Here is a 26,458-nt window from a genome sequence, read left to right as displayed (position 1 = left end):
TGGGGTTGAGTAATAATATAGAAATTGATTACCTAAGCAATAGAACAAAACAGACAAGTGGCAGACTTAGGAACCAACAGAAATCCCCAACACAGTTTTATGCTTTCTGGAATACATGCGAGCAAAACAAGGCAGATAGACCAGAAAGGTAGAGTGGACTTGCAAAAAAAAAAAGTTTGACAGCAATTTTTGTTTTGTGCTCTCTAAGACCCTCTGAAGACATTTTTGGTAAAGTGTGAAACTGTAGTTAGAACAGGTAAGTTTACCAAGTGAAAAATCTTGTATTCAAAGGCTCAGGGAATAAAAACCAACATTGTGAAGAAAGTCTTTTAAAAAAAATTATAGTGGGGCTTTTTGGTTTAGCTTTAAGCATAGAGAATAATACATATAATAAGCAGCTCATCTGGTCTGAGTCCTTGATGGTTGAAATAACCTCAATTTTCTGCTTACTCTATTAGCTAGCTGGAAACACTAGTATTCATTCATTTCACAGCATGTGGCCTGTGTTCTAAGAAATCAAGTATGTAAGGATTGATTTTTGTAGATAAGGCTTTCTGGGATATTTAACCAATGATCCAAGGTCCTCACATACCCTAAAGACAATTAACTATTAAGTAAACTTAATACTTAATATTAAGTTTTGGCATACATACTCATGGTATGCCAAAAACTCAGCAACAAACATTTTGAGGTAATAGATATTCATTTTATTACTACCATTACAAAAGAGAAATTAGAAACTGCTATAATACATATGGTATGAATTGATAGGTACTACAGGAGTTATGTGGTGGGAATAATCACGTAGAATTTGGATAATTAGAAAATGCTTCACGGGAGAAGTGAGATTTGAGGTCTTGACAGAAGGGCAAGACTTGGTAAGCAGAGAAAAAAAGAACGTTCTAAGTGTTCACTAGGAAGAGGTAGAAACGAATGTGGCTTCTCGGGGGAACCATTAGGAGAACAGTTTGATTAGACCAAAAAATTCAGCATGACTGCGTGATCCCTTCAAAGTGACGACAACACTGTCATATGTAGCTAACATATTAAACAGCAGCACTAGGTCAACTGAAAGAGACCAAGGCCCTTGGGATTCTAATCTACTTCCTACTAACCAGATATATCATTTATGAATTTCATTACTCTGAAAGAATATACAGACATCTGTATTATCTAACTGACCTCACAGGATTACTTATTACTGGGATAAAGGGGAATACTTGTTTTAACTTTAAACAAAACATTACTCAAAATTGGGAAGAAATTTATATAACTATTACAATGTAACCTTATTAGAAACCCTTAATCTACCCTAACTAAACACTAAGCTTTTAAATTCATTGCTTAACTGTATGCATTTAAGGGTGAAGGAGCTGGAGCACTTGGGAAAGACTGGGTTTAACGGACTAGACGCCTCAGGAAAGGTTAAGAGCAGGACAAAGAACTAAATCTCTTGTCTTTCTGGAAAGAAAAAGCAGAAATGATTAGGAGCAGAGTGACTGGATAATCTGTCACCCAAACTAGGACAGTGAAGAGTGTGAAGGAACATGGCATTAATAATTTCACTGGACAAGCATAAATTGGGACACATGATCACTCTTGTCTTTATGTGTATAGTATGTCAAATTTGCCTAAAGGCAATGAGGAATCAGAAAAATTTTAAGTAGGAGTGACAGTATCACATGTGCTTTTAAGAAAGCTGACTTTGACAGCAATGAGGGTGTGAAAGATATGAAGGAGGGAACTCAGGATGTAGGAGGTTGTTTTAACAATTCTATGATACGATGATGGGCTAAACTAAAGTCAGGGCAGTGGAGACAGAGAGGACAAATCACAGAACTACACTGGAGGTACAATCTTTACATTTACTCTGAACTAAAATGAAATAATCCTTTATATGCATATTTTGTTTTCAAAAGAATTTGGAGAAAAGACACAACAGCTAATTGCTATCTTACCAAAACAAAACAAAACAAAAAAGACAAAAATAAAAAAAAATTTGAGGCACAAAGAACGGGAGAAGTGCTTAAACTAGATCATTACTTCATACCTAATAGAACTGTCATTTGACCAAATCTCCATGTACCAAATGCAGAATATTTCAGCTTCTTCTCTTCTTCCAACCAATCTCCATCTCTGTTTAATTCTCAATTTACTTTTATTATCACTTCCTCTTGCTTCCCATCTGGCTTTTATTCTTTTAAGTGTACACCATACACCAGTGGGGAGGTATTTATCCTCCCCACTGTCACTCTCAATATCGGTCCCTGTTTCAAAACATTAGAACATATTTCCTTTCCAACTTAAGCCTCAAATGCTTATCCAATGAATTAGGTTGTTATGGCTATTAAGTAATAGTCAAGGGCATCTTATTGGATTTCTAAATTCTCAAGATTCCTGCTATATATCACACTAGGATTATTTCATTGTTTTGTTCTTCTGTTTGCTATCTTTCTTACACATCTTAATACCCTCACCTCAATGTTTCCACGGTAGACATTTTCTCCCTTGATCTTTTTGTCTGCCTACAGTTTCTGAGAACAAGAGCTCCCGGATCTGGGGCTATAGCTGTACTACACTACCGCATAGGAAAGGAGGGTTTACATGCTCACAGCTTCAGGAAACGGGGCTAAAGTGGGTTTTAACAGAAGACCTCAATAAAGGCAAAGCAGGTTTTGTTTCCAGACTCCTGTTTACCTGCCCTCCAAAGGCAAAAAGCTTTTCTCTTTAGAGAACATTTTGTATGTTTTAAAAAAATAACTCCATTGGCTGCCTAGCATAAGAGAGCATTTCTCAAGTTGGTGTTCACTATCACAAGGCAGGGGAGAGGGAACTGAGTTCCCTTTAGAAATTTAAAATTTTGTATTATTATTTTGATAACAATCTAGTTTTAAAAATCAATATATTCTGGATCACCTGGATGACACAGTAGTGCCATGGAATTTATATGTCTGAATTTGGTTTTGTGTTTACATCCACAATAACAGCAACCTAATGGTGTGCACTATTAAGAAATTAACATAAGTGTACTATTACATAATAAATGCATTTGTACCAAGTGAGAACCCAACTATGTTACATATATGAATGAAGAGTTCACAAGAGTTTGAAGAGACAAAATAGGTGGGGGAATTGAGTTATTATTCTACACATGGTACAGGAATGGAAGCCTAAATAAAACAAACAAGTAAAAGGGCTTTGTATAGTTTATTCAAGTTTGAAAAGCATTAGTGTAAGATATAGAAACATCAGGAATCCACAAAGGCAAAAGAAGATGTAAAGCATGCAAATTCACCACAAATCTTCTATTGCCTGCATGGCAATTATAATAAATCATTCTTCACATTCCATCCCGGCTAATACTTGAAGAGATATAATCCAGGGGAAAAAAATGCAGAATATGACACACACTAATACCGGTGTCAGTCTTGATTTAAAAAAAAAAAATTGAGGACAAGGACTACTAAATAAGATCTCATGACCTCATTTCAGCATTATATTGGTCAGAAACTCTATACATGTGATGAATACGTAGGTTAGATTCAACCAAAAAGAATTTTACTTTTCTTTCTTCATAAAAATAACATGCTTATTAAAGAAAATATGGAAATACAGAACAAAGAAAATAAAATCACCTACACTCTTCTTACCCTAACTACTGTTAGCATTTTGGAATATTTCCCTGTATTAATTCAATACACAGAATTCTCTTTGCTTTTCGTTTCTCTTTAACATGGTTGAAATCACTTGTTATAAACACTTTAACTTGGAGTAACTTTGCTGGATTCAAACTGTAACTCAGCTTCTAAATCCAAACAGGCCACCTAGGATTCTCTGAGTTTAGAATGAATGAGAGACCCTAAATATCTTCTGACCCAGATTCAAAATAAACTTGAAGTACAAAGACCAAAGAATGATTTACCTCAGAATATTTAGTGTTTATTGTAAACTTAAAAAGAGGATGGGGGAGGGCAACATCTTAGTCAGTGAAAGCTACAACCTATATAGTTTTGGCACTAAAATATTACTGAGGTCTTTGATTCTAAACAATAAATAATTAGTAATAAGAGGATTTTCTGAAGTGAAGAGAGGTGAAGAGAGGTGAAGAGAAGTGAAGATAGTGATAACTCAAAGGAAAGTAACTTGAATCATAATACAACTTAGAGAAAGACACCTACTTTTAATCTAAAAATGTAAATTATTTCACCTAGCCCTAAATTACTTCACCTCTTATTATAAAAGATCTATAACCAATTAAATGAACTTGTCAATGATCAAAACATGTTATATATATATATTTTTAAATATACCAAGTCTCTGCTTGAAATACATATTAAAAAGCTGAAAACTTCCAACCCACAAAATATATAATGAAATATATGTAAATTGGGAAGGGGGATGCATGCATGGCACGTAACTAGAAGTTTAAAAGACCAGGCATTAAACACACACACACACACACACACACACACACACACACACACACACACACACGAGAAGAAGCTTAATCCTGGCTTTGTCACAGCCACCTATGGAATCTTGGATAAGTCATTTGACATGTTTAGCCAGAGTTTCAGAATCTATAAAATGAGAGATTCACTCTAGCTATAAACCCTATTGAGATTTTTTCTTTTCCCTCTGCATACAATCTCACAAATCAAACTGACATGAAAACAACTTTGTAATAAAATCTCTCTAGAATCATTTCAATTAAGTATCAAAGCAAAAAATAAAGTCTTCTCATAAATTAGTACTTATGGCTCTTAGAATTGGCTCCGTCTAAATGTTGAGGTTAGGCTTTTCCAATGGCTAGTGACACGCTGTTGACATATTAATTGCTTTCAATGTATACTACTAGTATGATCAAATCTTCATTTTATTCCTGCTCCCAAAACACCAATAGGAAAGTAAACTAAAGAACACAAAATATCATCTATAATAAGGTCTATATATTAACAGTTTAAAAAATAACAATATATAAAATGTATATTTTCATATGCTATATGATACTGAACTAATAATAAACACTTCTGTGTAAAGAAATTACTTCTGAATTTTAAGTAGTCAAAATTTATATATAAGATCCTGCTCCTAATGAAATTCTTTATTTGAATGCTATGTATATGTACTGTCCTCATCCTACAAATAAAAACCCAGGCTGGAAACTTTCTACAGGAAGTCAGTGGGGATGAAACTATATGGTCAATGAAACACTGAAGTACAGCTATCTAATTATCTTTACGTGCAGAAGTGCTATTGTACTTTGTACTCTGGCAGCCATCTAGTCTCGAAATAGTTTACTTTAAGAACAAAGAGAAATCCAACTTCTAGTTAACTACTGGTTAATGTGCTTTTTAAAAAACTCTTTTGACTCACCTTAGTCCAAGGATGTGCCTTAATTTGAGGGAATTTGAATTCTGTGTAGTTTGGGTTCATTTCTCTAATTTGCTCCCTTGTTGGTGTCCCCAGGACCTAGATAAAGAAAGCAAGTTACTGCCATGTTTTTCTATATACTTACAAATATAGTCTTTATGTCTTAATGTACTGGTTTTACTGGAAAAAGGAATTCCAAAGTTATAAAATACATAGCTCATTAAACAGAGCAGACTTTATAAAAAGACTTTAATTTCTAACTGACTACAGAACCCATGCTATACTACCGTATACAGACATTTATGACAATAGTAATGTTAAATCAGGCTTGTAAAAGAAAGATCACTCAAAAATATTCAAGTAAAAATCAGGCATCCTCGTTCTCTCTAGAAAAACAATCTATTGCAATGATGGCATCTGAAATGAGAGCATCTTTTCTTCATTTAGTAAAGTAAGCCAAAGGTTTTATTATTAATAAACTATTGATATTTAGGAGGCTCTTAGTCAAACATGGTCATCAATAATTCCATTCAATCACTGAATATTAAGTGAGTGTCCCTGTGTACTAGGAACTACACTATGGTATATGAAGGGTACAAAGAACAAGAGATTTCCTGCTATGATAAACTTACTTATTTGTGTGTGGAAAAAAGTCTAACTATAATACAAGATGAAAATATATCGAGTACTTCATTGCCTCCAGAGCTGTATTAGGCACCAGACAAAGGAAAGTATATGGACCGGAGTGCACAAAGCAGATGATGGGAAGAAACACTAAATACTAAAATGAGTACTTTGAAGAAAGATGACATTTATTACCCATCGTTATAACTCTAGGGCCTGATATAAAACAAGTTTGTTAAAATAAAATGTTAAGTCATTTACAATTCAAGGATAGTTGTGCAGAAGGAGTAGAATGTAATGATAAGTACTTGATTTGTGGTGAATAATCAGGGCAAAGTAAGAATTTTAGGTTTTTGTTGTTGTTGTTTCTACTTCTGTAGACTTCATGAAAACTTGCAGAACTTAATCAAAATTTTAAAAGTTTTATTCTTCAAAAGACACTCTTAAGAAAACAAAAGGTAAGCTAGACTGAGAGAAAACATTTGCAAAACATATTCAAAGGACTTCTATCTCGAATATACAAGGACTCTTATAATTCAAAAACAGAAAGACAACACTATAAAAATGGGCAAAAGATATGACCAGATACTTCACAGAAGACACAGAGATGGCAAATAAGTACATTAAAAGATGCTCAATATCACTGATCATTAGGGAAATGCTAATTAAAACTAGAAGATACTACCTACTAAGGCGGCTAAAATTAAAAGGACTGACTATGTATACAAAGTCTTGTTGAGAATGTAGAGCAAGTGAAACTCTCATCCAGTGCTGGTGGAATTGTAAAGAAGTTATACTCATCATTCCCTCTCCTAGGTAGTTGCCCAAGAGAATTAAAAGCATATGTCCATACAAAGACTTGTATACTGATGTGCATAGCATCTTTCTTGCCACTGCCAGAAAGTGGAAATAACTCAAATGTCCACAACAAGGTGAATGAACAAATAGTGGTATATTAATACAATGCAATACTAGTCAGTAATAAGAATAATAATAATAAAAAAAACATGGATGAATAATTATACTGAGCAAAAGCAGACGAAAAAAGTACCTACTGTATAATTTAATTCATATGGAATTCTAGAACATTTTCTGCCTACAGTGACAGAAAGAAGATCCATGGTTATGAGGAGCTGGAGGCAAGTATTACAAAGAGGTACTAGGACATTTTTAGAGGTGATAAATATTTATAAACTTCATTTCCTTCTTGTAGTAGAATTCCAGCTTTACAGAGCGAAGCAAGGTGTATTGAGAAGGGAAATCTCTGATCTTTGTAGCTGTAACTATCAGATATTTAAAAGTCAGGAGCTATCTATACTTAAAATATGAAAAATAAAAGTTTTTATTTTTAAATAATAAAGCAAGCACTTATGTTCTAAATTAGACCCTTGATGAAGGGTGTACATGTGTAACATGTAATGGGGAAAACAGTGAAAAAGAAGGGAGAGTGAACTTATCGATAATTCTACCTCCTAAATGCAACTCCACTAGATTTTTTTAAGTGCTAAAGAAAAACAGCAATGACTTGAAAAAAAATGAGTATTTAAAATGCATACCTTCAGGGACTTCCCTGGTGGTCCAGTGGTAAAGAATCTACCTCCCAATGCAGGGGATGCAGGTTCAATCCCTGGTCAGGGAACTAGGATCCCACATGCTGTTGGGCAACTAAGCCCGCGTGCCACAAACTACTACAGAGCCCACACGCTCCGGAGCGCGAGTGCCACAACTAGAGAGAGAAAAGCTGCACGCCACAACTAGAGAGAACCCCACGTGCCACAACAAAAGATCCCACATGCCGCAACGAAGATCCTGTGTGCCACAACTAAGACCCAATGCAGCCAAATAAATAAATAAGTATTTTTTTAAAAAAATGAAATGCATACCTTCAATGATGCTACAACCCACTAGTTCCATTTTAAGGCATATACTCTAACCTAGAGAATCTCTTTACATATATATATATATATATATAGTCTGTAATATATATATGTAGTCTGTAATAATATAATATTGCAGGCAAAAACAAAAATCCAAAAGTAGAATTAATAAATAAACTAAATTGTGGTATAGTCATACAATGATATACTAACTAGCAATGAAAATAAATGAACTAGAGCTACACATACCTCATGGATGAATCTCACACAGTGGTGAGTTTTCACTCAATAATGAACACATATAGTATAACTGCCTTATATAAAGTTTAAAAACAGGCAACACTAAACTATATTTTAGTTTACATAGTAAAACCAAATCAAAAGCATGGGAATATTCATTAGAAAAATCAAGTATAGATTATTTAGCTTACTAGAAAGGATGTAGGATGAGGGACTGTGAGTGGGATGGGCATAAGTAGTTCTTCTAATTCTAATTCTTAATATGAGTGGTACTTACATGGATATCCACTTTATTATTATGCTTTAAACTTAATACATTTTAATATATTTTTGCATTATAATATGTTTCACAATAAACAAAATGACACTTAAGAAATGCCCACTCTCAAATCAGTGAGTATTTTTTGCACAGTCTCCCTATATTTATTCAATACCTTGTTAACACAAGGCATGGTCCTAACTCCCTACAAGCTGGTAAGAATGCCAAAAGAAATGAGCGTTGTATGCTATCTATTAGTAAATACATTTTTTTACTGTATGAACACAGATCACATGAACTTATCAGCCATTTGGCTGACTGTCCCATACTTACACACTATATAACTAAAAGGCAGGATGCTCCTTGAAGTTTCGATTCTTATGTTTTTTATTATAGCCTATGAATATTCCCAGGGGAAGTAAATCTGTGAAATATACACTAAAACAGCTGAGAAACTTATGACATGTACAAAAGGTTTGCTTAACATACAAATTTTAATAATTTACTTTATGTGAAAGCAAGAAGGTATACTGTATGTGTGCATATGTGTAGTCACTCCCATATTCTCCCTAAACTCACTGTCTCACAACCACTTAGATCTAAACATTTATCCAAAATTTTATACATGAAAAATTTCAAACATGAGAAAAGTTGCACCTTTTCTTAAATAGTGAAAATGCCCTCGCCTATACCACCTCGATTCTATGATTAATATTTTACCATATTTGTTTCATCACATTTCCACCCCTCAATCCATATATCAATCCACCTTATTTTTTGATGCATTTGAAAGTCAGTTGCAGACACTAGTACATGTCAGCATACATATAATTAACTAAGGTTCAATATTTCTGGCATTTTCATCTAAGCATTTTTTACATACCTAGAATTCTCCTTCGATATACACCAGGTGCATGGATGTGGAAAAAAATCTTTTATCACAATGGGAAATAATCTGCTTTGATGAATAGTTATGATATAAAAAAGATTCTTAATTATACTTTTTATTAGTGGTCAGTTTAACTGTGTTCTTTACCTTCAAAATGTGGATATTTGTGACTTCTAAGAAACTTAATTACTAACTAGTAAATGGAATCATTGATATATTCACTATAGATTATTTAAAAGCAATTAAGCAAATAAACTAGCATGTTACCACAAAGTGGCAATAGAGATCTCCTTACTCCTTTGTTACTGCCACATGACCTTGAATCACTAACGCCATTAGATGGGGAAAGCGAAATTCCAATGTCACAGTCTGTTCTATGTTTAATTTCTCTTGCCAAATATTCAACTACTATAATAATTTTTCTATTCTTTTTCTTCTCACTTTTAAATCTTGAAAGCACATTCTCCCCAGGCTGGCTAACAGAGATGAAAAGTAGATGGGAGATCCACTAGTCAAGGGATTAGCAAACTTTTTTTCAAGGGCCAGAGAGTAAATACCTTAGGCTTTGTGGGCCATACAGCCTCTGTCACTAGTCAGCTCTACTACTGTAGCACAAAGCAGCCATAAATAAATAGGCAGCAGACTTAATTTGGTCCCTGGGCCCAGTTGCTGACCTCTAATCTAGTCTAAACATTTTTAGAGATGAGAAAAACTGAGGCCCAGAAAGAACAACTTTTCAGAGGTCAGAACTAATCAGAAGCAGAGCTAGAACATAATTTAAATCTCGGGACTTCCCTGGTGGTCCAGTGGTTAAGACTCCACATTCCCAATCCAGGGTTCAATCCTTGGTCAGGGAACTAGGTCCCGCATGCCGCAACTAAAGATCCCACGTGCCGCAACTAAGACCTGGAGCAGCCAAATAAATAAATAAATATTAAAACAAACAAATAAACAAAAAAACAACATAAGAAAGACAAATCTGGGCTTCCCTGGTGGCGCAGTGGTTAAGAGTCTGCCTGCCAATGCAGGGGACACGGGTTCGAGCCCTGGTCTGGGAGGATCTCACATGCCGCGGAGCAACTAGGCCCGTGAGCCACAATTACTGAGCCTGCGTGTCTGGAGCCTGTGCTCCGCAACAAGAGAGGCCGGGATAGTGAGGCCCACGCACCGCGATGAAGAGTGGCCCCCGCTTGCCGCAATTAGAGAAAGCCCTCGCACAGAAACAAAGACCCAACACAGCCATAAATAAATAAATAAATAAATAAATAAATAAATAAAATTAAAAAAAAAAAGAAAGACAAATCTTAAAAAAAAAATTTAAATCTCATCAGTGGCAAACCAATTTTAGGAGATGGTATGAAAGAATCTGTTTATTGACTTGGTTGGAGGACAGACAATTTCAGCTTTTAATGTTGGTAGTTGTGAAAAATTTTGATGCTATTAAGTATGAAGGAACAGAGCTGGAAGAGAAAAAAGTATTTAAGATATTCAAGAAGAACCTGGAGGAGTTCTCCACCAAGTGGTGGATATTAAGTATATCATTTAGAAGTGAGCTTGAGGATGGAAAAACAGCTTTGGTAGTACCTGATGCACAGACGCTAGGTGGTTGTGAGAGTAAGAGGCAAAGCACGTTGAAGAAGAAGAGTGCTAAAGATGGGGACTCAAAAGACATGAATATATGGAAAAAGGGAAATTTAAAAAGAAGGTTGAGACAGAAGCCTAAAAGACTGGAACAGGTCCTACAGACGATGATACCATGGAGGACAAGGAAAGTGAACACTTAAAGGACTGAGAGGTGGGTATCTGACACAACGAGCCCAGGTAAAACAAAGCCCAAAAGGTGTTCACTGATGCTGGTCATGAAGACTTCCTTTCTGACCTTGGTGAGGTCATTCGTGAGAAGAGCAAGCAGACTATAATCATCTGAAATGAGCAAGTAAAGACAGCATATATAAGTTCTCCTTTTAAAAGGTACATCAGTGAGGGAAACGGGAGAACAAAAAGAAGAAATGTTTACTGAGTAACCAGTATTAAGAGCTCTATGCTAGGTATATTAATTTTCTTCTCTTGTTTAAACTTTACAGATACTCTATTAGCCCATTTCACACTTAAGAGAAACCTAACGTTCACTATGGTAAACAGACTTCTCAGAGTTACAGTCTGCCAATGGTAAATAAGGGATTCAATGCATGTGTAGTTGACTCCCTAAAATGGTCTACCTAATATTAAGGGCAGGAACAAGAAAAGGTTTCTAAAAAATAATTTAAAGGGACTTCCCTGTGGCGCAGTGGTTAAGAATCCGCCTGCCAATGCAGGGGACATGGTTGGATCCCTGGTCCGGGAAGATCCCACATGCCGCGGAGCAACTAAGCCCATGCGCCACAACTACTGAGCCTGCGCTCTAGAGCCCGCGAGCCACAACTACTGAAGTCCACGCGCCTAGAGCCCATGCTCCGCAACAAGAGAAGCCACCACGATGAAAAGCACTGCCATCGCAACAAAGAGTAGCCCCTGCTCGCCGCAACTAGAGAAAGCCCACGTGCAGCAACAAAGACCCAACACAGCCAAAATTAAATAAATAAAATAAATTTATTTTAAAAGTAATAATAATTTTTAAAAAATCACTTTCTTAAACTCCATTGGTTATACCATAAAATAAAACTGAATTCTTCGGAGTCATGTGTAATATATTTAGATTTTATAAGATCACAAGGCTATAGTTAAAAGTTAAACAAAAAGGTTGGACTTTTCTTGACAACTTAAAAAAAAACATGATTTAAATAAAATCTACCTATATCATGGTAAAATCTAACTATATCAATTTAATAAAAGGAGTATCTTGAACTGTTAACTTATGGATTATAGATCTTAGGCAACAGAAGAATAATATGAAGAAATACAGGCATCTATTTGTCTAAACAAGATCAAAAAGTGTAACAAATCTCAAATTTATTTTATAAATTTTTGTAAAAATGCTTTTAATAATTGAGCAATTTTGATAAATCACTTTCAGGCTCCTTTAGCTGTAGATTTTCACTGTAAATCCCATGCTTACTCATGCTTAAGCATATCTGCAATACCAAACATGTAAGTTTAGTACCTTGTATGTTAGTGATTGTTTCACACATGTAGAATTTAGATTGGAATGTTAAATGATGGGCAAGTCCCATGGATGTGCACATGATAAGTAATTCTATTGCTTAGAATTTTTAATCTCAAGGCCTAAGTTACAGAAACCATTGTTATGGAATTGCTTTGGGTATAAATATTGTGCATATCTAGCAGGGAGCCATAACTACTTTAAGGTGGTCTAATGTAAACTAAAAGCCTTATATAACATAGTACAATTCTGCATAACCTGGCATCAGTAGGTCAATAAATTTGGAATGTCATGCAGAGGCTTGCATTATTAAAAAAAAAATTATCATGGACTTCTCCTTCTAGTCATTATTCAGTACTAGAATTGCTCTCTAGAGTAAATAACTAGAAAACTAACTGACAAAATACTCTTTAAAGAAAAAGGTAAATATGATCCAAAAAGAAGAGGGGGGAAAAACTGGTCAACAGGTACAGATCCAAAAATGACAGAGATGACAGAATTGACAAATAAGGACTATAAGACAGCTATTATATTGAGGAGACACATGGAGGATTAAAAAAAAAAAACAAACCACACAGTAACTGTACAGTTGAAAAGTATGACACGTGAAATGAAAACTTCCCTGGAGGTCTAACACATCACAGAAGACAATCAGTGAACTTTAAAAAACAAAAGAAAAACAAAAAATAGAAACTACCAAAGCTGAAGCATGGAGGTAAAATGGCTAGAAAAACATATGTACGTGTGTTTGGAGTCTGAGTAGGGTAATGGGGGGAAAGATGTAGAAAAACTATTTGAAGAAACAGTGGCCAACATTTTTCCAAATTTGATGAAAATCTCAATGAAACCTATGCAGTATAAATACAGAAAATAACATAACAAGTCACAATCAACTAATAAAAGCCACTGATAAAGGGAAAATCTTTCCCAAAACAAAGGGACACATTTTAGACAGCCAACAATAAGAATGACAGCTGACTTAGCAGAAACAATGCAAGCCAGAAGAAAATAGAGACCTTTCTAAAAAAAGAAACAAGAAACTGGAAACCAAGAAATTCTATATCCAGTGAAAATATCCTTCAAAAGACATTATTAGGCAAACAAAAGCTAAGAGAGTTTGTCACCAGGAGATTTTCACTAAAAGAAAATACTTTAGGATGAAAGAAAAGGATTCCAAACGGACATTCCTCTCTATACAAAGGAATAAAGACCACCAAAAATGGTAAATACAGGCTATATGTATGACATTTCCCCTTTGCTTTTAAATTGCTTTAGAAGAAAACTGTTTAAAGCAAAATAATAAAGTACTGTAGGAGTAAAAAATGTCTGACAACAAGAGCATGAAGGACAGGAAGGGAAAATGGAAATACATTGTTGTAAGGTTCTTACTTTATATGCAAAGTGGTAAATTATTATTTGTAGTCTGTGACAGAGTAGGATGCCTATTTTCAATCTTAGAACAAACTCTAAAAAAAATGCAACATGGTGATATAGCTTAAAAAGTCAATAGGGAAAATAAAACACACTCATTATAAGCCACAAGGTAGCAGTAAAAGAGAAAAAGCGAGAGAAAGGAACAATAAAAAGAAAACAAGTATCAAGGTGGAATACTTAAACCCAAGCATATTAATAACTGCATTGAATGTAAATGGTCTAAACATTCCAATTAAAGGTAGAAATTATCAGACAATTTAAAAAAGAAGACCTAAGTATATATTGTCTGTAAGAAATGAACTTTAAATATAAAGACACATAGATTAAAAGTAAAAGGATGCAAAAAGATACACCATGCAAACACTAATCATAAGAAAGACGGAGTGCTTATTACATTAATATCAGAAAATTGTAGACTTCAGGACAAGGAAATTAAACAAAAACAAAGAGGGACATTTCCTAATGATAAAAGCAATTTTAAGACTAAACTTAAAATTATTATGAATACCGTATGTTGGTAAGAATGTAAACCACTGGAGGTCTCATACACTGCTGGTGGGAGTGAGAAACAGTGAAATTGCTTTGGAAAACAGTTTGATGATTTCTTACAAAGTTTACATACACTTATCATATGACCAGCAATTTCAGTCCTAGTTCTTTATTGAAGAGAAATGTAAACACATGTCTGCAAAAATATTTGTAAACAAACACAGAAACTTTACTCATAATAGCCAAAACAAAAAAACAAGTCAAATGCCCACCCACAAGTGAATGGATAAACAAATTGTGTTATATGCATAGAATACAACTAAGCATAAAACAGAATAGGTAATACAAATAAAACGATGGATGAGTCTCAAAAACATGATGTTGAGCTAAAGAAGCCAGATATAAAAATATATATATACTGTATGATTCCATTCATATGAAGTTCTGGAATAGGAAAAACTAATCATCAGTGACAGAAAGCAGACCTATGGTAACCTGAAACAGAAGATGGGAGACTGCAAATGTATACAAACAAGGTGATCAACTGTTGCAGTTTACCTGGGACTATCCTGACAAATCCCTCAGTCCTGGGCAAACTGGGACATTTGGTCACCCCATTTTTTGGGGTGATTGATGGAAATGTTCTAAACCTTGACCAGGATAGTGGTTATATGTTTGTCAAAACTCATTCAACTGTACACTTAAAGTTGCTACGTTTTATTGTATGTAAATTAACATCTCTATGAAATTAATTTAAAAAGTAAAAAACAGACCATTATGTAATTTGTGATGATGTTACTACCCTAAATACAACCATATGTTTATCCTTCTTCTGTTGCTATCTTAAGGTTAGCATTAAAAGTTATCAGAGTCTGTCAAACCCTAAAATCAGAATTATTATTTTATATACAGTATGTTTAGTCTTTAAGAAAGCAAAGGTATGAGTTAAGATGCAAAGGAATGTAAGAATGCAAAGGTTAGACATAATTGAGAGGCATTTAAAAATTTTTTTCAGCCTCCTTAAGTCACTCACTCAACAAAGTTCCTATGCTCAAGGAGCTCTAGGGCAGAGAGACTTGTACATTATAAATCAAGTTCAAATAGCCAAGATCAGTACAACAAAATAAGCACAGATAATGGGTAAGGTGAAAGTGCTAACAATGCACTGGAGTAAGGAAAAGATTCAGGAAAGGATCCTGAAAGGAGAGGCAAGAGCTAATTTTACTTAAGGAATCTAGGAAGCAAGCGAGTCAGATGCACATTCTATGCGCTCTAGGTACGAAGTGGAGAACAGCATGATTTGGATAACTGTAACAGTTGAGTGCTAACAGAAAATAAGGATTAGAAAATGGATGGATGGCAACATTAAAGGCTAAAAGGTAAACAAGTGACAGATTATGAAGAGCAAGATTCTGAATGCATCACCATCTGCAATCAATACCACAAACATAAAACATTTAAATAAATCAACTATCCCATTTCTACTTCTGAGTATATCTTTAAGTTTTACGTTAAGTTTCTATTAGGTTCAGAGTGTATTTCTACCTGATTTATTTCAGCTGATTTATATTTGGAAAATCTGAAATCATATACTAAAACTTTTTCATTTTATAGATTAAGAAAAAGCATGTTTGACGTGGACTTTATCACTTCAGACACAAGACAAGTCTTAGGATTCCGCCAAATATTAAGAGGTGGAAAAGTAATTTTTTTCCAAAACTTTTAGACTAAGGGTACACTTAAAAAATAATTATTATTCCTGGATTTCCTAAAAACTGAGTCCCCCACAACTTAAAGGAAACGAAACTGCACGTAATGTTTTATGCACTTTTCTGTAAGTGTATCTCTCACACAATAAAAGGGGCGGACGTTCAAAATTATCACACCATTGGGAAGTGTGTACTCTGAGTTATCTGTTATTAGAATAAGATCTTTCCATTTATTGCAAAAAAGTATTTTTTAAGTCCATTGTCCTAGAACATCATGTGGAGTAGGTGGTGGAAAGACTCAAAGTACCAGAGATTAGCCTGTCACAACCCTTTGGCGATGCTATTCATCCCTTATGATTAAATCAATCATTTCATTTGTACCCAGTCCCATCATGCTTGTTTTAACATTTTTTTCATTCATTTAGTTGCAAATTTAGCTAACACCAATAAATATCAAGTCAGGAATTATGTCTTCAAAGAAATAAAACACAGCCAAAAATCATCTGACAAAAGCTCTGAAATACATTTCTTTCACAGCTTTGCGTTTTAATGGCTCAACACCAGAGGTCGCCAAACTTTAGCAATAGAGCTGTATGTGCAGCCTTTAAAGCAAATGTGAAATAAAAGAAATTCTATTAGAAATCTGTTACTCCTCTGCTTAAAATCCTACAGTGGCTTCCAGCTGCTTACAGACTAATGTGTTCTGGCCACTGCCCACAGCTCCAGCCTTCTCTCTCCTGGTAAACTCATATTCTATCCCCACCATTCAGAACCTTAGGCTCAAACCATAAAGCAACACACAATAGACCTGACTTCACTAAGCATCCTTGTCCAAATTAAGCACGTATGTCCTCCATTCCCGTCCTTTCACTAAATGGTGAATATCTTTCCATGTTTCAAGAGTCAGCTCAAGAGTTACCTCTTCTATGAAGTCTTTCCAGATAGGATTTACCTCCAAATAGGATGTTCCTGCCTTTGTACTCTGCTCAGCCTTCTGGGATCATACCTGCCTTACTTTATTGCCCTCATTTGTTCCCTTCCTCCCCTCAATGAGTCTCTGAACTCCTTGAGGGCAAAGACCCTCTATGTTCTAGCCCAGATAGTTCACTAAATCAACATGTTGTTAACGTGGTATGTACCCTGAAAGACTAAAAGGATACATGACCAAGGCTATACATAATAAATTCAATCAAAGCTTTTAAAATAAGCAGATAAAAACTGTGTAACACAGAAGCAAAAGAGATTATATGTGACATGGCTGAATAATTAAACATCTTTATTTCCTTTCTGCATAAAAGAAATGTTTATTCAAATTGCATAACTGTCAAGTTGGCTGCCTATATCATAAATGTGACAAATTTCTCTAATTAGAAAACTGGAAAAGATGTTACTGAGCTATTCTATTTCAAAATATTAGTACTCTATTGACACTGGAATCATTTCTACACATTTTCACTTCCACAGGATTGATATAAAATGCTATGTCCTCTGGTATATTCCTACAATTTACAGGCTTTCCTTTTTTAAATCCACTAGATGTAGGTAGCCAAAATACTTAACTCTCAAGAGACACAGATTTTATCCAGTTTCTATCTACCTCTTTCTTACAATATAGGAGTGAGATTTTGGTATAAGAATTTTGTTTTTTTGGTGGTGTATGCAACGTTTCCTTCTCAGGGTTCTCCACTGATTTCCAAAAGGCAAGGAACCCCACCCCCACCCCTTCCCCGGCAAAAAAGTGCAGCAATACAAATCTTAAAATCCCATTAGGAACATCAGTGAAGAAAAGAGCATCAAGCTGTCATGTTATTTGAACACAACTAAACAATTTGGCGAAAGCATTTTCTCAGCCTAGAGGGGATAAACTAGTACAGGAGGGTCCCTTTATGTGTCCATGCTGTACTCCATTTAATCCTGTGCCATCTGTCACTTAACTTGATCTGAGTCCTTTGCAAAACTATGGTCAGAGTTTATTGCCTTTCTTAAAATATGGTGAAAACAGCAACACGACCTGACCAAAAGTTCTGTAGGTAGATAGATGCCTTCACTCTAGTCTTCAAAACAAAAATCTTTCAGATATACTTCATATATTATGAAATTCACCCCTTTAAAGTATAGAACTGATTTTTTTTAGTATATCCAGAGGTGTACAGCCATCAAGTGCCATCTAATTTTAGAACATGTTCATCACCCCAAAATGAAGCCCTGCACCCATGAGCAGTCACTCCCATTTCCACACTCCCCAATTCCTGACAACCACTAATCTACTTTCTGTCTCTACAGATCTGCTTATTCTGGACATTTCATATAAATGGAATCACATTAACATGTGGTCTTTTGTGTCTGACATTTTCTTTATCCATTCATCAACTGATGGACATTTGAAACATTTCTACTTTTTGGCTATAAATAATGTTGCTATGAACATTTATGTGCAAGTTTTTGTGTGGATAAATGTTTTCAATTCATTCCTATGAATGGAACTGCCGGGTCATATGGTAACTCTCTGTTTAGTATTTTGAGGAAGTTCCAAACCATTTTTTGTTTACACCATTTTACAATCCCTCCAGCAATGTATGAAGATTTCAATTTCTCCACATCCTTACCAATACTAGTTATTGTCTGTCTTTATTTTAGCTGTCCTGATGAATGTGATGTAGTATTCATTATGGTATTGATTTGCATTTCTCTAATGACTAACAATGTTGAGCATCTTTTTTGTGTATGTGTGCTTACTGGTCATTTGTATGTCTTCTTTCGAGAAATGTTATTCGGATCCTTTGCCCATTTTTCTATTGGGCTGTCTTTTTATCATTGAGTTGTAAGAGTTCCTTATTCTGGATACAAGTCCTTTAATCATATATATGGATTTGCAAAATTTTTCTCCCATTCTGTGTGCTGTCTTTTAATTTTCTGGATGGTGTCCTTTGAGACACAAATTTTTAAATTTTGATGAAGTTCAGTGTATCTGTTTTTTCTACTGTCACTTGTGCTTTTTGTGCCGTATCTAAAAAGTCACTGCCTAATTGAAGGTCACAAAGATTTACACCCATGTTTCTTTCTAAGAGTTTTATAGTCTTGGCTCTTATGTTTAGGTCTAACCATTTTGAGTTAATTTTTGTATACGATGTAAGAGGTAGGTGTCCAACTTCATTCTTTTGCATATGGATATCCAGTTGCCCAAATATCATTTGTTAAAAAGACTATTGTTGCCCTGTTGAACTGCCCTTGTCAAAGGTCAACGGACCATAAATGTAAAGGTTTATTTCTAGACTCTCAATTCTACTCCATTGATCTACATGCCTACACTCATGTCAGTACTATACTTCCCCCAACCCTTTCTTGAGGTTTAACTGACAAAATTGTAAGACATACAAAATGTACACAGTGGTGATTTTATATATATATAAAGGATTTCCACCATCTAGTTAATTAACATATTCATCACCTCACACTTTCTTCCCTTCCTTCCCTCCTTCCTTCTTTTGGTGAGAACATTTAAGAGTGTTATCAACTATAGCCACCATGTTTTACATCAGATCCTCAGATCTTATTCATCTTATAAAGTCTGTCCTCTTTTACCAACCTCTCCTCATTTCCTCCACCTCCCTAAGCCCTGGTAACCACTTTTCTACTCTGTTTCTATGACTTGACTTTTTTCTTTTCTTTTTAGATTCTACACACACGGAATACCATGCAGTAGTTGTCTTTCTCTCTCTGGCTTATTTCATTTAGCACAATGCCCTAAAGTCCATCCATGTTGTCACAAATGGCAGGACTTCCTTCTTTCTTGTGTGAATAATATTCCATTGTATATGCTTGTATATGCACAATAAGTTTCAAAAATGGGAAGTATGACTTTACTCTTTTTTTTAAAGATTGTTTTGACTCTTATTTTTTCTTCCTGAATAAAATTTTATATTTGGCAACAAGTACTCGCCTTCCTCCCGAAAAAGGTGATTACTGTTTTGATTATGCAAATTATTCAACATAAAGTAAAAAAGTCATTCTTGGTTAATACATATTCACAGGAGTCAAAGGCCTTTTTTTTTCTAGGTGAATCTCAGCCATAGTGGTATGCTCAAGGTAGGAGTACAAAACAGAAAAGGGGCTAGGGGTGGGATTAGAATCTCTTGGGTTTAAAAAAAAAAACACCTCACTGTATTTCTCAAACTTTTAAAAATCACACTCTGCTTTGAGACACGTAAACATTTTATACACACGTCACCCAGCTCTTGCTTCCTTTGAGAATCACTAACACTATAGTTCTTCATAGCACCACAAGCCAAGATATTCTTCATGTTTTCCTTCTATTATATATGTATCAATAAAATAAAAATTATGTTTTATAAATATGAAATGTCAATCAGTATGCTTTTAACAAAATAAATGCCTGTCTACAAGATTCCAGTGTTTCTTTATATTGGACCCTGAAATTAAGCAAACACACCAAAGAACTCAAAATGCAACCATGTGGAAGCATCTGCAGTTGATACGTGAAGCGTATTATATCCCATAAAGAGTAATTCTGTGGATGGTCTTCTGAGTCGGGTTGTAAACTATAACTATCAGTACAACAGTTTTGAGGTCACAATGTCATGAAACTTAGGTCTGTGTGAAAAAAGTTTCTTTGCATAAATAAAACATATCCTGGCAACTTAGTAAATCGTTTTATACTGCTTGTTTTGGGGAAATTAAAGATTTCAAATGGATGTCATTATTCTCAAGTCAAAAGCTAAACTAGACCACATTGCCAGGAAATAACTTCTCTGTGCCTGGGCACACTTACATATAAGCGCACAGAGATTTAACCAAGTATTAGTATTACTGTAGAGTCAGTAAAATTTCATAGTAGTTACTTAAAACTTGATGTTTCTTCTGGTCTATGTACAACATATTAATGTAAAGATGTAGTTGAGGAGTTTTACATTAAAATGATTATTCTAATACTCATTTACTCATTCACTTCTTTTTAAAACGTTGACATTATGTGCATAATATTTATACTGCAGGCAGTTACTACAAATTGTAACCATAGTTCCTTGCACTAGTATAGGGATATTTAAGCTAGGGATTCTGGATGAGCTTCAGAAAGTCCAAAGTTCATCTGATATCATACGCAAAACTCTGGCATGACTGCATTTTTCTGGGGGAGAGTTCACTGCTATGAACAGATTTTCAAAGAGGTCCATGATCCAAAAGCTACTAAAAGTTGCTGCTCTAGTCAGTAATAAACATAGAAAAATTTAAACAATAATACAAGAATGAAAAAAGCGATAAGATTTTTTTTATATATTGCATACTATATTGATACATTACAAGTAAAAATCTGTACCACAATATGTAATGGGGTGTACTTACTTGTTCTGGAGAGTGGAAAAAGGAGAGAGAACTAAGTTTAACATGCTGTCCCTGCAGTCTGTTAACAACACAAGAGCTCTATAATATGACAGCACAAGAAGTATCACCAGGTAACATATGATTAAGCTCCAAATGCATGTTAGCAAAGATAACGTCATGGATCCGTCAAAAAACTTAGGAAAAAAAGTATTTTATACTTATTAAATTCTGATTTAGTTAATATCTGAGACCTCTGTCTGAAAGACTGTTTAATGGTGAAAATGTTAAGACAGGAGAGAGTGCACACACAGGTGCTAAACAACTCATAATACGGAGATAACTGAAAGCTAAACTATTTGCTAAACAAAGATGATGAAAATGACACTGAGCTGTACTTGAAAGCAAGGAATCCACTATTACAACCTTGATTGCTTTAGATGAAGCACAACTAAATCTAGTCCAAAGACATCACAAACTGATTTCGTATACTCATTACAATAAGATTTAGGGGCTGTTTCCTTTATTTTGTGGTCACACTTTAAAAATACTAAATTAATGGGTTCTAGACAACAAGTTGACATTAAGTATCATATTGTTTTCCCCAGAGCTACAAAATACCATGAATAGAGGACACCAATTTAGCTAAAGATGAATCAGACAGGATTTTCCTACCACCCAACCCCTCCCAGATAACAGTAGTGGTGGTACTCATCTTTGTCATTATCATCTTTCTAGGATTAAGGTAAGGATTAAATGTGGTAATATATGTAAAGTGCTTAGCCCAGTGCCTGGTGCAGAGGAAGTTCTCACTGAGTGGTAGCTTTTATAATTAGCAGTATTTTACCAATATTTGAAAATGTAGACTTCTGAGGGGCCAGATAATCACTGATCTATTTGTCTATAAATTATACTGCAAAGAGCCATCAGTCAAACTGGAAGACCAGGAAAACAATGATTTAGACAGACATTTGTAATAAAATGCAGCTCTCTTAACTCTATGTAACTGTTTTTATTTGTTTCCTAACAAAAGATTCTGGCACAAAACAACTGAAAACATCTATTTTTTTCATAGTTCCTGGGATTTCAAAAAGCTGATTGTTTAAAAAAAAAAAACCAACATCACAGAACAGTAAAAAGTGAAAATCCTCTTTTTTCCCTCTCTCTCCTTAATCCCACTCTCCACTGCTAAACCTTTTTCTACTGATAGGCATCACAAGAAATGAAGTCCACTTACTTAGCTATAATAACATAATCAAAAGATTATTTGGATCTGTTATTTACTTTCAAATTTCTAAAGTTTCTGCTAGAGATAAGATTTTACTAGTTCTTACCTGTGTAAAAGCCATCTACACAAATATCTAAATTGAGTAATTATTGCTAAGAGAAAATTAAACAATAGCTTAGTAAAGTTATTTTAAAAGGGAAATTATGTAATTTTAATTGCCTTATAACAAATTATTTAAGTATGTTTTACACCCCAATGTTCATATCAGAACTATTTACAACAGCCAAGACATGGAAGCAACCTAAATATCCATCAGCAGATGAAAGGATAAAAAAGATGTGGAAGATGTGGTGTACGTATTTACACACGCACAAAACAGAATACTATTCAGCCATAAAAGGAATGAAATAGTGCCATTTGCAGCAACATGGATGGACCTAGAGATTATCGTACTAAGTGAAGTAAGTCAAAAAGAGAAAGACAAATATCATATGATATCACTTATATGTGAAATCTAAAATATGACACAAATGAACTTATTTACGAACAGATACAGACTCACAGACACAGAAAACAAACTTATGGTTACCAAAGGGGTAAGGTTACCAATGGGGGAGGGATAAATTAGGAGTCTGGGATTAGCAGATACGAACTACTATGTATAAAATAGATAAACAAGGTCCTACTGTATAGCACAGGGAACTATATTCAATATCCTGTAATAAACTATAATGGAAAAGAACATGAAAGAATATGCATATATACGTATACCTGAATCACTTTGCCGTACACCAGAAACTAACACAATGTTGTAAATCAACTATAAAAATTAAAAATTAAAAAAAAACCATCTATATGTTTAATGTCATTTTTTCTAAAAGAGATATATCCACATTTAAAAGGCTAGTTACTACAGTTATGAAAGCTATAGAGAAATTCTATCATCTAGAGGTGGACTCCTAACTACTTCTGCCTTTAAAGCTCTTCCATTAGAAAGAAATGGTCAAATTATTACAAAGCATAAGTAAATGTTTATGGAATAAATCAAAGTATATCTCTAGGAACATTAATACATTTAAAACTTGAAATTCTACAAAATGGTTGGTTTCTTTCAAATATTAAGTTCTGTGATATTTTAATCCAAAAATTCAACTCTGGACTGAAGCTTGCCTTTCCTTACTTGAAATTTACATTTTAAAATTTGGAGGCGGGAAAGAAACTATTAGTAAAACCTACAGCATTCCCAGGTCCAGAATTTCCTAGACTGCTTCAACTTCAATCCATCTGGGGAATTTTGGGGACCTCTGTCATTTATATAAGGAAGTTAATGATCAAATCTTTGAGAAGCTAAATATGTAATTTCTTTTCAAAAGCAACAGTTTATCACTTTATCTTTATATTATTCTTTTCAGAATCAATTATGTATTCAGAATAGAATCTACAATAGAATCTATGCAGTCATTAAAAAAATCACTTAGTCAACATACACTTCTTCACATGAGAAATACATTTAATTATTTAGTAAAAAAAAGTCTACAAAACAGATGGCACTTTTGTTTTAACATACATATGCATAGAAAAGTGTATAAAAATATTCACAGAAGTTATTTTTCATGATGTACCAGAACAGAAAGTGATTACTTTTGTTCTTTTCTTTGCATTTGTGTCTGGGTATATTTTCTGCTTTGAGCATATAAAATTATAGCATATATAATTATAAAAAAGTAAATCATCATTAAAAAATACTACCTTTTCCAAGTCTTCAGAAGACTCTTTAACCCCACTGCTATGACTTATGACAGAGGTGCCAAAGGACAATGCTATATCACTGAACCTATGGTTTGTGAAATTCCTGACAGATGTTCTCCCGAAATGTTTTATTTTTATCCAGGTATCTGAAACCACATCAAATATTTCTTAAGGGTATTTTAACTAGTACGTTAAGGAAGAATTTAAGAAAAAAAATCTTATTATCTGAGAAGTCCCAAACAGAATCTCTCTGTTTACAAATGCTTTGAAAATCCAAGCACTTTTTTTTTTTTAAACATCTTTATTGAAGTATAATTGCCTTACAATAGTGTGTTAGCTTCTGCTTTTTAACAAAGTGAATCAGTTATACATATACAATATGTTCCCATTTCTCTTCCCTCTTGCATCTCCCTCCCTCCCACCCTCCCCATCCCACCCCTCTGGGTGGTCACAAAGCACCGAGTTGATCTCCCTGTGCTATGCGGCTGCTTCCCACTAGTTATCTATTTTCCATTTGGTAGTGTATATATGTCCATGACACTCTCTTACCCTGTCACATCTCACCCCACCCCCTCCCCATATCCTCAAGTCCATTCTCTAGTAGGTCTGTGTCTTTCTTCCCGTCTTGCCACTAGGTTCTTCATGGCCTTTTTTTTTTTTTCCCCTTAGATTCCGTATATATGTGTTAGCATACTGTATTTGTTTTTCTCTTTCTGACTTACTTCACTCTGTATGACAGACTCTAACTCCATCCACCTCATTACAAATACCTCCATTTCATTTCTTTTTATGGCTGAGTAATATTCCATTGTATATACGTGCCACATCTTCTTTATCCATTCATCTGTCGATGGACATTTAGGTTGCTTCCATGTCCTGGCTATTGTAAATAGAGCTGCAATGAACATTTTGGTACATGACTCTTTTTGACCTATGGTTTTCTCAGGGTATATGCCCAGTAGTGGGATTGCTGGGTCGTATGGTAGTTCTATTTGTAGTTTTTTAAGGAACCTCCATACTGTTCTCCATAGTGGCTGTATCAATTTACATTCCCACCAGCAGTGCAAGAGTGTTCCCTTTCCTCCACACCCTCTCCAGCATTTATTGTTTCTAGATTTTTTGATGATGGCCATTCTGACCAGTGTGAGATGATATCTCATTGTAGTTTTGATTTGCATTTCTCTAATGATTAATGATGTTGAGCATTCTTTCATGTCTGTAGGCCATCTGTATATCTCCTTTGGAGAAATGTCTATTTAGATCTTCTGCCCATTTTTGGATTGGGTTGTTCGTTTTTTTGTTATTGAGCTGCGTGAGCTGCTTGTAAATCTTGGAGATTAATCCTTTGTCAGTTGCTTCATTTGCAAATATTTTCTCCCATTCTGAGGGTTGTCTTTTGGTCTTGTTTATGGTTTCCTTTGCTGTGCAAAAGCTTTTAAGTTTCATTAGGTCCCATTTGTTTATTTGTGTTCTTATTTCCATTTCTCTGGGAGCTGGGTCAAAAAGACCAAGCACTTTTTGATACTCAGAGATTAACTGGCATAATGAGATTCTGATCTGATAATCCTATGTATGAAATCAACTTCAGAAAGCTAAGTGTTTTTCATGCTTAAAAATGATTTCTCATGACTTTCAATTCCATTCTGCCTTATACTTCTAACTTACTCTGAAGATGTATTTTAATTTTATTCTAAATATTTTTCAAAAGCCTTATTTGAGGGTAAGTAGGGAGGTTAAGGTTAAGCTAAGTTAGCTCAGTTCAAATAATACTCTGTGTTACTCATTCTGTAAATTATTGGCATGGACATCCAAGCCAATAAAATTTAATAAACAACATATACAACAACAATCACACTAACTTTTCTTATTAATTCCCAGGTAATTCCAAATTCATGAATGAACAATGATCTAGTAGATTAATTCAATTTAAATACTTACTGAAAACTATTTTGGTGTCCTTGGATATTAAAACACAACAATAAAAGAAAGTCCCTGCTCAGAAAGTTTATAAAATAATTAGGTAATTCTACCATTTAAAATTTATAAAGTTTGCTGTACGATTGTCACTTTTTGCATAAACTCAAAATCAGAGAGAAGAGTACCTATTGTACTGGGGGCAGGGGTGTGGGGGGCTGCGTCAGCTACCTCCA

The 26,458-nt window shown here is 34.5% G+C and overlaps 1 protein-coding gene across 4 annotated transcripts in view; it reads right to left on the bottom strand.

Annotated features, from left to right (window-relative positions):
• The window catches only part of GSK3B (glycogen synthase kinase 3 beta), a 200,281-nt gene that overhangs the window by 35,635 nt on the left and 138,188 nt on the right, over positions 1-26,458 (bottom strand). For all 4 annotated transcript variants that reach the window (XM_007181869.3, XM_007181868.3, XM_007181866.3 and 1 more), the window contains exon 8: positions 5,377-5,472. In XM_007181869.3, coding sequence (XP_007181931.1) covers positions 5,377-5,472 — 96 coding nt within the window. The remainder of the gene's footprint in view (positions 1-5,376; positions 5,473-26,458) is intronic.

Source organism: Balaenoptera acutorostrata, chromosome 4 (genome assembly GCF_949987535.1).
Source record: "Balaenoptera acutorostrata chromosome 4, mBalAcu1.1, whole genome shotgun sequence".
Taxonomy (NCBI): domain Eukaryota; kingdom Metazoa; phylum Chordata; class Mammalia; order Artiodactyla; family Balaenopteridae; genus Balaenoptera; species Balaenoptera acutorostrata.
This window is presented reverse-complemented; position numbering and strand designations above follow the sequence as displayed.